This window comes from Harpia harpyja, chromosome 11 (genome assembly GCF_026419915.1).
Source record: "Harpia harpyja isolate bHarHar1 chromosome 11, bHarHar1 primary haplotype, whole genome shotgun sequence".
Lineage (NCBI taxonomy): Eukaryota > Metazoa > Chordata > Aves > Accipitriformes > Accipitridae > Harpia > Harpia harpyja.
The window spans coordinates 27301171-27313284 of record NC_068950.1 but is presented as its reverse complement, the minus strand read 5'-3'; the positions used below and the strand labels follow the sequence as shown (position 1 = coordinate 27313284).

At 38.8% G+C, this 12114-nt stretch overlaps 1 protein-coding gene across 4 annotated transcripts in view; it reads right to left on the bottom strand.

The window, feature by feature from the left end:
• TGFBR3 (transforming growth factor beta receptor 3) overlaps positions 1-12114 on the bottom strand; it is a 125326-nt gene that overhangs the window by 23753 nt on the left and 89459 nt on the right. For all 4 annotated transcript variants that reach the window (XM_052801294.1, XM_052801293.1, XM_052801291.1 and 1 more), the window contains exons 6-8: positions 8207-8375; positions 5891-6038; positions 1035-1224 (exon numbers count right to left, since the gene is read on the bottom strand). In XM_052801294.1, coding sequence (XP_052657254.1) covers positions 1035-1224; positions 5891-6038; positions 8207-8375 — 507 coding nt within the window. The remainder of the gene's footprint in view (positions 1-1034; positions 1225-5890; positions 6039-8206; positions 8376-12114) is intronic.

Below are 12114 nucleotides of genomic sequence, written 5' to 3'. Positions count from 1 at the left end.
CTAAGGGTTTAGTTGTTACTGAGGCATCTAATACTGGTATATTTAGTCCCTGCTAGAAATCTGCCTCACTAAGACTTGAAAATAAACTTTGAGGAGTGGGCCTATTACATGCAAAAGGCAACCACAGAGGTAAAAGAAACATCACATTCAGCAAATACACTATTTTAGTGCTGCTGAAATAGCGTAAGTGCAAATCACTGGGTGAAATTCTTTCACTACCTGCCTCATCACAAATTCAGTTACTCCACTGTTGTGGAAGTACTTACATAACCAGAGTGATGTTAAATGAGAGTTAACTTTATACTGAATAAATGAGAACACTATCTATCTCCTGGCTTATACTCAAGCAGATCATTATCTGTAACCCCAAGAGCGCAATTGATAAAACTAATGTGCTAAGCTTTATCAAAACAGCTAAACAATATTTTAGTGGTTGAAACTCAGAATTACTGAAAAAGCAGATGCAATTCCACTAGCTTTAATGGATCCAGATATCTTTACATCAGCAATGACTTCAGCCAAATAACTATTTTTTTTTTTTAATGGTTGTATTTATTCTGTTTGCTCAGACTTTTTTGGTCAGCCAGTTTTGTCTGTAAACAATTTAAAAGTTTATGTAATTGTCTCAAGGAAACACTATGCTCATACTTAAAAAAAAAAAAAAAAAAAAAAAAAAGGCAAGCTGAATTTATTAACTAACAGGATACCCAGTTGCTGAAGTCTATTCCAGTGAACACTGAGCATGGTCAGCTATAATGGCTTGTGAGTTGGATAAACTATAACTATCTAATTCTACCAACATTTCAGGAAATAACACAATTTGCCTGGACTTTTCTAATCAGAAAGTCACAGATTTTTTTTTTTTTTAACCAGCATTCATAGATATTACCAGCATTCTTGATGATGAGCAGTGAAAGTAGTGCAACCCCCAACAACAAAGCTTCAAAACTGAGAAAGCACCTTTCAAATCATCATATTCCTGGAAATACAAGATATATTTTTTCTATATTCTAAAAGTCCATCTTCAAGCTTACCTGTATCTTCAAGTTGCAGATGAAATCTGTTCGCAACAGGGGCTTTTGTGTAGGAAGTAACTGGACTATAGTTATGCTCATAAGCCCACTTGATCAAACTCTCATGCGATGAGGGAATATCAGGTACTACTGATTTACTCATAGTCATGGATCGTTCTGTTTCCTTTCCAAAACCAATACTATTTGATGTCTGCAAACAAAGAAAAAACTTGGTTCATGATTTACCATTTAAGGATACCTAAAACGGAATAGTGACACTAATTGAACATGTTTTTTACTCTATTAAATAACAGCAAACTGAGAACACCTGGGAAATAAACCAAACTCTGCCACCTTAGGCACAGAACTGCTGCACACATGGAGAAAAGCTCCCCCTCTTCCTCCCAGCCTCTGCCTGGAGTACAATAAATCAAGGTAGTCAGAAACTGTTAATCCCTAAATGAGACAAAGACATATTTACAGCCATTTGTATCATGCTGTATTTTCTTCAAAACTCAGTTGAAATGACTTCTGAGGTGAGGTGAACTCAAGATGACAACTGATTTTTCAAATGTCCCCTTCATTTCTTTGAGTAGAGCATTACTTAAGCTACATATAGGAAAACCTTTGTTCAAATGAGCATTACTGAAAAAGGCAAAACATAGCATGCTCATGAAGTAGAGCTGATACCAGCTAATGCTTTAAAGTCAGTGGGCACCGAGAATAGTCTGTGCCTCTCTGAACGAGCTTCATCCTAGACATGTTGTGTGCCTCCTGCAGAATGTTGAGTATGTTAAACAGGACTGAATTAAATGCTTAATAGAGAGGTAAGTGAGAGCATGCATGTTTATGCAAGGCCAAACTACTTAAAAGACAACACACACTTTCTGCACATAAATAAAACTTAAAATTGAATTAACAGTTTTACACAAATACATCAATACAGCAAACTCATAAATGCACTTGCTGATCTCTTAGTTTTATTATTAAATAATTACAAATAACAGCTCGTCAAAGATGGCCATGGAATACAGATGAGTCACACAGTCAGTTAGCTTTTGTTTTACTGTAAATGTTTTGCAAAATTTAAAATCTTCTTGTCCAAATGGGCAAGTCAAAGGAATATAACAAGCATTTCTACCTGTTAGAGGGGCAGTTAGAAAATATTCACTGGTATTACACTTTATACTTTTAAGTGCTTGGCATCTTAAACTTAAACATGTATTCACACAAAGCTAAATAAATACATATTTATTTTTACATTCACATTACTGTTATCACTATAACAATCACATCAACGACTACAGAACAAGCTGAACACAGACACAGCAGGAAAGGCATGACGACCCGCTTTTCAACGATTTCTGCAATGTGATTGAATTGCACTTTCTATATGCAGATGATACCATTGAATGCTCTACAACAAACACTTTCATTTCCATGCCTGATTACCTTCTACATCACATAGACAGCTACTTTTTTTTTTTTTAAATCCCCATTGGTTTCCCTCAATGTGAACAAATCTTAATTCTCTTTCACTCTAGAACATCAAAAGATTGACTGCACTGATCTCTCTTGCCCAGATCACTTTTAGACAGTGGTCGTATGGGCCTGCTACCCAGTATCACAGAGCTCGGCTGCACTTCTCTACCTGACCTCAGAAATGGAGCTTTTGAACAAAGAAATGAATAAAGCTTGTAGAGAGTCGTGATGGAATGGCATAGTTTACCTTTAGCTCCCTCCTTCATTTCTTCCTAATGACCCAGTTCTGCATCTTTCAAACACTCAAAGCTACACAATTTAAGTTAAAGGGAATTTTAGGTGCAGAGTGTCTGGTTTGAGGATACTGTTACCAGTACAGTTACCAATGACCAGCAAAGGCTAATGAAGATAAGAAACAAAAAGGAAGCAATAGGTATCCTAATTTTAGTGCCTTACTACTGTTTTGGATCAAACAATCTTTTATTCTTCAACAGATACAAATCTGGGCATGACTTATCACACATTTTCGTACTACCACACAGCTTTGACTGGTTGGAATTATTATGCTACTCCAACTTTGCTGGATCTCCCTCTCTGCTTTCCTTTTCTTTTTTGTCATGAGGAGACAGCTGAACAAATATTATCTCAGAATTTTACTGTCCTAGCTGGCACCTGACCATTTCCAGGGCTTGTTTATACCTCTCTACTCCATGCTGAGCCTGTGAATGTTCAGTCCTGCATCACCTCAATAAAAGACGAGCACAAGGGCTTGCAGGAATAGCCATACCTTCCTTCACTTGCCTACCTTGCCAACACCTTCATACGCCGTGTATGAAAGCAGGCAATCAGAGCCACCTACTAACCTACTCAGAGTACAGAGACCATTTCAGAAAATGGTGGGCAGTTGTTCTCATGTAAAGAATAGTCCCTCCAAGCTTTTGAACCCTCACAGGTTTGTTCTGCACATTTCACCTCTCTCACTCTTCACCCCTCAACCCACTTATTTTCTTTTTGCAGTTTCACTTCTTTGTCCACTGTGCAATCCGCAGCTTTGTAAAAGGACACCAAATCTAAAGGAAGCAACGTGAACGGCAAATAGTCCGCAAGCACAGAAACACACAAGCGCTGCACATGGGTTGATGTTAAAGATAAACTGCAAACAGGAGTGAAACACAGCCTGGAAGGAAAGCATCGCACATGTATTATGTGCAATTTTACTTTACCTAAACTATTCCTATTTTACTTGGGTTTGTGTCCATCCACTTTCAGAGTTTCAAGAACACAGCAAGCTGGGAGATGAGCTAGATGACCTAAAAAGTCTTTTTCATTTTTTGTCTATGAACTTAGACCTTAATAACTCACAGTCCTGGGTTTGAGGCAGCTTAGCACTAACCTTTCCCTCTCAGTTTGCCAATCCCCTCAAGACAATTCTGATTCGTACTGAGGGCAAGAAGTTAGGAAAATTGAAGTGCATGGAACTGCTTCAACTAATAAAAAGAACATTGTGAAACATTACCTAATTGTTTAGTAATGTTTTTATGCATTGTCTAAATTTGGGCTTGGAAAGGCCTTCAGCTTAACAGAGATATGAACAGATCCTAAATGCTGGATGTACAGGCTTTTTAATGACATGGGGGTGCTTAGTTCCCTCCCACACCCCCCTCTAAATAAAGGAGAACAAACACACATTCAGAAAATGAAGCATCTATATAAATGAAGCAGTACAGCAAATAGTTACTCACAAATCCTAACATAAATACACAAAGTCTTTTATATACTGACATTCCCATATATAGTATTACTTTCTCTTTTTGTTAATCTAAATAAAATGTTACCTTCTGCCACTCAGTACAGAAAGAATTTTCACTTATACTATTTACTTATACTTTCAATAATTAATAAAGAAGAACTTTAAAAAGATTAGCAACCTTACTTTTCTATACTCAAGTGTAGCACTGCAGACATTTAAAAATACTCTAGAATTCCTCTTCCCGAAAATTCATCATCCATAAAGAGGTGATGGATATGAAATATAGTACTTTGGCTATCGTGAACTAATGCATAATCCTCTATCCTGTGAAAGTAGACCCATTTAGTGAATTTTATATAATAACCCAGAATGAAAATTTCAAGTCAAGCATTGTTTTTTGCCCTTCTGCTTATAAATGTGGTAATCCTCAGCAACTAACCTTGACCTTTCTCTTGAAGGACTGATTATTTAGGACCTACAGAATGACCACAACATCCTTTCCTGTCCATAAGATAAAGATGTGTCAGGGATCAACAGGGAATGTCATCATCCACCCTAGGTAATTTTTCCATTCAATTTTCTGAGCAACACCATAATTTATTTCCTTTTATTTCCCTCACTCTCAAAATCTAGCATGAAATCCTGCCTACCAATCTGTCCTCTTTGAAGATTTAGACCAAGCAGCCTTTGGATCCTGTGAGAATTGTCCTTGCATACATTAAAAGGAGAAAGCTACTAAGCAAAGTAAAATTTTTACACATACATTTTCAAACTCCAGCTATCTCTATCTGAGTTACTGCAAAACTGTTAATCAGGAGGCCACTGGGTGGTCCTGAGCAAACATTCAGCTCAACTGTACAACGTGCTCCTAACTGATCACTTAAGACAGAAATAGGCCACACATTTATAGGCTGCAAGATCAGTCCAATTTTATTTATTTATTTATTTCAGAGCAAGGGAAAACACATTTTCTTAGTAGAAATGGTGTTGAGCCACAAAGCCTGTACCAAAAATCATTCTGAATCAGAACCTCCAATTATGCATAAGTATAGTTTCAGAAGTTTAGCTTTAGAGATCCTGGTTTTAATTTTTTTAAAACTTACTACTTGTGGTCTGAGGAGAGGTGAGGTCAATTTGACCAAACACTTGCTGAGGACAGAAGTACTGGCAGGGAAGAGGGCTAGAGACTACTACAACCACAAGTGGAAGGAGTAAAAAAAGTTTCCACTTCTAAAGGGACGTGGGTGTGTGCCACCTATCTATGATTATCCATTCTGTGCTCACAGGCATCTTTCCAACTTCTGAGATGAACCTGCAGACCCACTCACCAAAGTAACAGCAAAAAGGGAGATGAACATCCAACTCGGTGTTTAGGGTACTTCAACAGAAGTCAAAAAGACATAGACCCTAAATCCTTGCACTAACCACCTGGCTTCTGTGATATTAGTTTAGTAGCCCACATATCAAAAGTTAATGAGAAAAAAATATATAGTTTCTGTATTTACTGCAGTAATAATTAAAAAAAAAAGCAGCTAAGAGAGAAAACATTCAGAAATCAATATGGTCTAGCACTATATCACATTTAAATGGATTCTATACTGTTGCAGTATGATACGTCTTGAAAATTAAAGGTGCCTTAACTTACAATCACTTCCAGCTTTCCCTGGACATCATGCGACTTGATAACCCAATTGACAGACTTTTTACACTTGAGGATAAGTACGACGTCTCTGACAAGTTTGGCGCCTGGTTGAGATGGTTTAATGTCAACGATTATATCCACCTGGAAAACACTGTATGTGGAAAATAGAGAGAAAGTTAGGCCAGAATGCCAGAAATTTTCAGCTATCAACCTTCTTCCAATCCATCATGTTTCCACTGTCTGGCCAGCTGATTAAAATGCTGGAGATTATCCCAGGCAACACAACATGTGCAAAACAGATTGTTATTCCACATATGCTTAAATGATTTTGCATAACAATAGAAACAAGTACTTTTTAGACAAATAATATTTTTGTCTCTTGTTTACAAGGAGTGTGCTACTCATTTCAGCTATTATTTAGAGCAGGTTAGTTATATGACTAGCAGCTTGCTTTATAAAGTAAATATTGTTTTCTTATTTCACTGCAACAGCGCCTAAATATAGCTGTTTCGGTTTCCTCTGGCTGTAACTGTATTAAAGCTCAAAATAATACCTTAAAAAAAGCAAAAAGATAAATTAAGCAGGTTAATACCAAAAAAATGCACAAACACTATATTGGGGAGTGTCTCTGCCTAGGCAGTGAAATTGTGGAAATTACTTTGCTTAGGATCTTGTGTGTGTTGAGGAATTAAGCCATGTATTCAGTTTCCAATACTTCTGGATATATACTTACTTTAAAAAGAAAAGAAAACAGATGTCCAGCCTACTACTTGCTGGAAAATAGATAAACACTATCCAGATTTTCAAGACCTCAGTAAAATAAGTAGAGCAAATGGGTTTGTACCCATCAATAACATCTCGTTGTGCAAAATACTAATTCAACAGAAAACCCTTTACTTCCAGATCATCTTATGGGACCATATGTCACAAGAACGTGCTCATCTCCAAGTAACAGGTTTCAGCTAATATTCTGCACTGAGACTTAGTGCATCTTGGGACCTTTCTTTCACCTCCTGCAGTTTTACACATGCCCAGCTCACCTTCTGTATGTTTCTTTGTGTATATGAACTTTGTAAAGATAGCTGTGGATAATGCATAAAACTAAGAATGAAGCAAGAGGAATTTAACTTATTACTTTTTTTACTTTTAATAACAAAACATTTAAACATTTTGCAGTGTTACTATCTGAAAAACAAATTCCTATCATACTATCAGCCAAAGCCAAAAGCCCAGAGGGCTTGGAGACAGGGATGTTGTTGCGTAACACTGCAAGGGACTTAAAACGATGTTGATGCTATAGAACAGCTCTGTTCAGGATGGGGCTGCAACTCACACCACACAGAGGCAGATCATTTGGGCTTACCTACTCCACTTCCGCTACATCTCAGCACTTTCTTACTCTCCCAAGGTTTCTAGGCAAGAATATTCTCAGGCTGTCAGTTCACCATCTTTCAACGAGATAATTACCCTTCTTGCAAAGACCCCTCTTCCCACCTCTACCTCCCTGTGTGATTTCCTCATTAGGGATGGGATGCGCCCAAATGTAGTGTCTGCAGTATGTAGACAGGATTTTAATTCTACCTGATCTCTGATAAAATTGTACTTTTCTTCTTGCAAAAGGGAAAACCATCTAAGTTTCACAGGAAATTTCTGTTCAGCACTTATGAACAGCTTTTCCAGGTGTGACTATCTGAAACAAACCCCATCCATGTGCTCCCACTAAGACCTAGGAGAGACCAGCAAAGGATGAATGTTTTAAATGTCTTACCTCCCAAACTATCCCTTAAAGTCAACTGGAAACTTGACAGAAAATATTGTTATGATTCTGCAGACCAACTGTGGAACAATTACCATGGACCGCAGATCACTTGCGACCTCTGAACCACTGTTGGGGAGCCACTGCCCTAGGCCTTGCTGCCAGTGATCCCTACCTGTGACAGGTCAAGATAACTCTTAACCTCTCTGTCACCTCCTCATACGGTGGTCTCATCTTAAAGCCTGTCTGTTAGATGCTGCCCTTACTAATATTCCCTTATTCACCTTATTCTTGGAAAAATTTGATTGATTGAGCAAGAAGGGGGGCAGGACATAGTCCATAAAAACTGCACTTTACAGTCTTGTCCAGAAAAATCCTGGGATCATGAAGCAGAATCCAAAATCTTTACATACTGAAGAACTAATTTCTATTTAAGGCAAAGTACTAAAGTCCAAGCTCTTCCTGTAAGGATGAAATGGCTACTTTCAGTTGATTTTCAATAGACAGGTGAAATCTTTAGCTGTGATTTCAAACAGATTTAGTCTATTTAGACAATACTTTACCTGTATGGATTGGAATTTGGAGTGATTAGTTCAATGATATGAACTTCTCTTTCTTGGACTAAGTGAGACATAAGGCAACCCTCTGCTGTTTTTGGTTGTAGGTATCCCGCAAGGTAATTTAAAGAGAGAAAATTCTTTTCTATGTTGCACGAGGGAGGAAAAACTTGATCTGGAGGGGAAAAAAAAAGAGAAAGCATATGCACCTTTACACATAGATATCAGCTTACATGCATATATGTACTGCATCTACTTCAGTGCGGCACTATATTTTGTGACATAGGTCTTTAGGCTAAAAGGTATATCTATTATCTATCATAAGCACTTACGACAAAACGTAATATTGAAAGGGAGATCACTGTTGCAACAACACAGCACATCTCTGATGTAAAATATATACTTCTAAACTGAAGAGTTTCTATTTACAGATTTAAATATTTAATGAAAGAAAATCCCTACAAAGAGAAATCTCAAAACAATACTGAAGCAAAATACGGGAGTATTTTTCAGAGTGAATAAAATACATTTAATTTGTTCCTTGCACCTTTAAAAAAAAGCTTTCTTTTGAAATTAATTCATAGAAAAGTTTTATGATCAATTCCTCCCTTTAGAAAATGTTCTATTCTTGTTATTATAAACTTACCATATTTAAAAGATCACAGAAAGTATTTTCCCTTTCCTTACTCAATATATTTTCCTATATATAGTATAGTCAGAGTCAGTGTTGTCTAGAAATACTGCAGTTCTCTTGTGCATGGAAAATTGAATATAGCAAGAAAAGGATGAAATCAGTTGTTGATATTAAGGAAGTCTGACCATAATATCCATAGGTGAAATTAAGAAATTCTAGAGTAGATATTCAATCTCTCTTTTGGTTTTAACTGCCTAGCTGATCACAACAGTTAACCATTGTACAACGCAACACGTAAAAAATAGTCACTTAGTATGAAGTTCTCATGCACAGCCTACATTGGTGTACCCCAAGAAGCAGTATTTCCATTGAAAAATAGGAATACTTTGTATTTCTGAGATAGCTTTACATATGAATTGTCAATACACAGAAAGACTAATTATCATGTTTAAAGTCACAAAGTCCTGTAAGAATGCAATTCCAAATGGCTGGCTCTTCGACCTTTGCTTCACAAAGAAGGCTTTCCTATTAAGGTCAGTAGCAAGATAGAAAAAAGAAAAAAATAAAATATAATGCATTATGCATGCAAAACTGGACAAACTCTTAAAGGCTGAGCTGAGACCACTGTTACCATTTGCTCCCTAAACGAGAGCTGAAATGTCACCCCTGAAGCGCATTTGTGTGCGTGGTACACAACTTTGCAGGGAGACCAGAGACTCCTGTGACCCCAGCCACTGCAGAAACAATTAGGGGAGTTTCTTCTCCTGATCTTACACAAAGTAGTCTTTGAATATTAACCTTACTGTCTTCCCTACAGAATCTATGAAAGCTGTATGAGGCTGTAACTATTCATACTGCCCAACCAAAGCACTCCTCTAACATCTGGTATGTGCCCTGCCAGATTAGCCTTGAATGCAGCTGCAGTTCTGCCAGCTCCTCCCACAACAGCACAGAATGGAAAATGATCCCAAATGGTCTACACTGAGCTTCAATTTATATATATACATACACACGCACACAGACAGAGATACTAGGTATTTGTTTCTCAGCTGCCGTACAACACAATTCAAGCCATAAAATAACCACCTCTGAGTAGTTTGTGGATAATTACCACACGTGCTATCGTTTGCCATTGCAAAGAACTTGGTTCCTGCTCCTGGCACTTCCATTAAACGTCTCTGGAGCTCTCAAGAACTGCTGCTCTTGCCGCCACCAGCACGGAGGCTCCCCAGCCCGGGCCTCCGCTCGATAGCACGCTCTTCCTCTGCAGCAAATTTTAACTCTGTCGCTGGCTGCTTGACCTACCCATTTACTTCCCCCTTCACCAAAATGTATTTACTCTCACGCGTACCAGTTACCAAGATCCAGAGTGGAAGAGAAAAGAAAAGGCGATCCATTTCATTTTTCTTTGGTCACTATACTTCTTTTTTAGTTTCAAGGCTGTCTACTTACTTTGGAAAAGGACTGCAGTTGTCTGCAATCAATTAAAAACCTTACTAAACCAGCCAGCAAACAGTCCATTTATGGACCCTGCACCTCTCTAATCTCCACAGACTCCCAACATGGAACCAGACATGAGGTTCACCTGTAATACCCTCAGCAGGGGGTCTCCAGCCAGCAGGCCTGGGTGCCATGGGGCCCTGCGCTCCAGAAGGCACACGGTGGAGCTCTGCGTGGCAGCCCGCAGCCGCCTTCCCCTTCGGCACGTGCCAGGCTGCTTGGATGAAGATGGAGGATTGCACACTGGGATCTGTAGCTTCTGTGGGCAGCACCTCCATTTTACAGACAAGGACAGACACTGTCTGCTCTATTCTACACAAATTAGGTGTCATCCGCAGGTTCTTAGCTAAATTGGATATCAGTTGAATATCCCAGCTTAAAATCATGAGGAGGTTTTTGTGAAAATGAGCACTGTTAATCAGGTGTCACTCTCCAAGACAGGTGCCCTGGGCAGCAGCAGTTTGATTCAGCAATAAGAATCTCATCCAGCAGAGCTTGCCTTTCAAAGTCTGAGCTGGGGATAAGTGAGGCATTTGGTATTTTCCTCAGCCGCTCTGATGGCGGGGGTTTTTCGTGCATATTTTGCAGTTTACTAGCCCTTAGCACAACGGAAATCAGAACCTTGACTGACATTTAATGGCAGGGTATAAATGGGAGCAGGGAAGGGGCTGCAGTGGTCTTTGGAGGGAGGGTGGAGACTCTCGGCGGTACTCACACCCCAGCAGAACACACAGCTAAAGCCTGACACAATGCAATCACCTACAAGTATTAAACCAAGCAAGTACAACATGCGGGATATGCGTGCTAGTGTGTACAGGCTACAAATTCGAGTCAGGGTTAAAGCTTCAGCTTTTGCCAGGACAGGAGCACAGTGTTACCATCTGTAAATAGACTGTACATTTTCCAGTCTAGTTATTGTTAACGCTGACTGGTTTTTTTTTTTTCTTATTTAGCTAAGAAATGTGTTGAAATTAGGCTCCTTCCAGGCTAGCACATCCACCCTGGATTTACACTGGTGGTACTGGATGCGTTAGGTAACATTTAGCTAACTGGTAAGTCTTCCTGACTTGTACAATCATATCTTACTGAAGCATGAGAAATTAAACTTAACTTCTGCTGAAAAACGTGTACCAAGATCATTTTCACCACGAGCAGTCCTGCTTTCTAGAATCTGACAGCAATTATCACAGCAATCACTTTGCCATCTCCTTCACTACACAAATCAAAGGAAGAACAAGGACCCCACTTCTTGTGCCCCTTTCCTCCAAACCCTCATTCTGGCCCCTTTAAGTTCTCACTGTGCTCACCATCCCTGCAATATTTTACCAGCCACTCTTTTGAATCAACAGGATTCAGATGCACTTGGCCTTGACCCAGTTTGCTAGCTCACTCAGCTGCCTTTCATTTGCAGCTTCAAAAGTGATTTCAGAGACCCATGGCATCACAAGCAGTTTTATTCTATGAAAGATCACCCTTCTCCAGATCTTTTTGTCCTCTGGCTTGCATATTCTGTTTGCTGTATTCAGCTACAGCCTCCACTTCTAAAATGTTACATCTTCCATTTTCAGATTTTTTTAACATGAGTGAAGCTGAAATGTAGACAATTACAGGAATACTGCCTTTAAATTCTGTATTGGTCATGTAGCAAGGAACTACTTCATATGACCACCTGTAGTTTATGAGTAATATGAGCTGTGATTCAGAATGGCAGCTGAGGATACCTGACAAAAGCACTTGAGTAGTGTGAGTTTTGTATGAAAAGCCTGAAACATCCATCAGC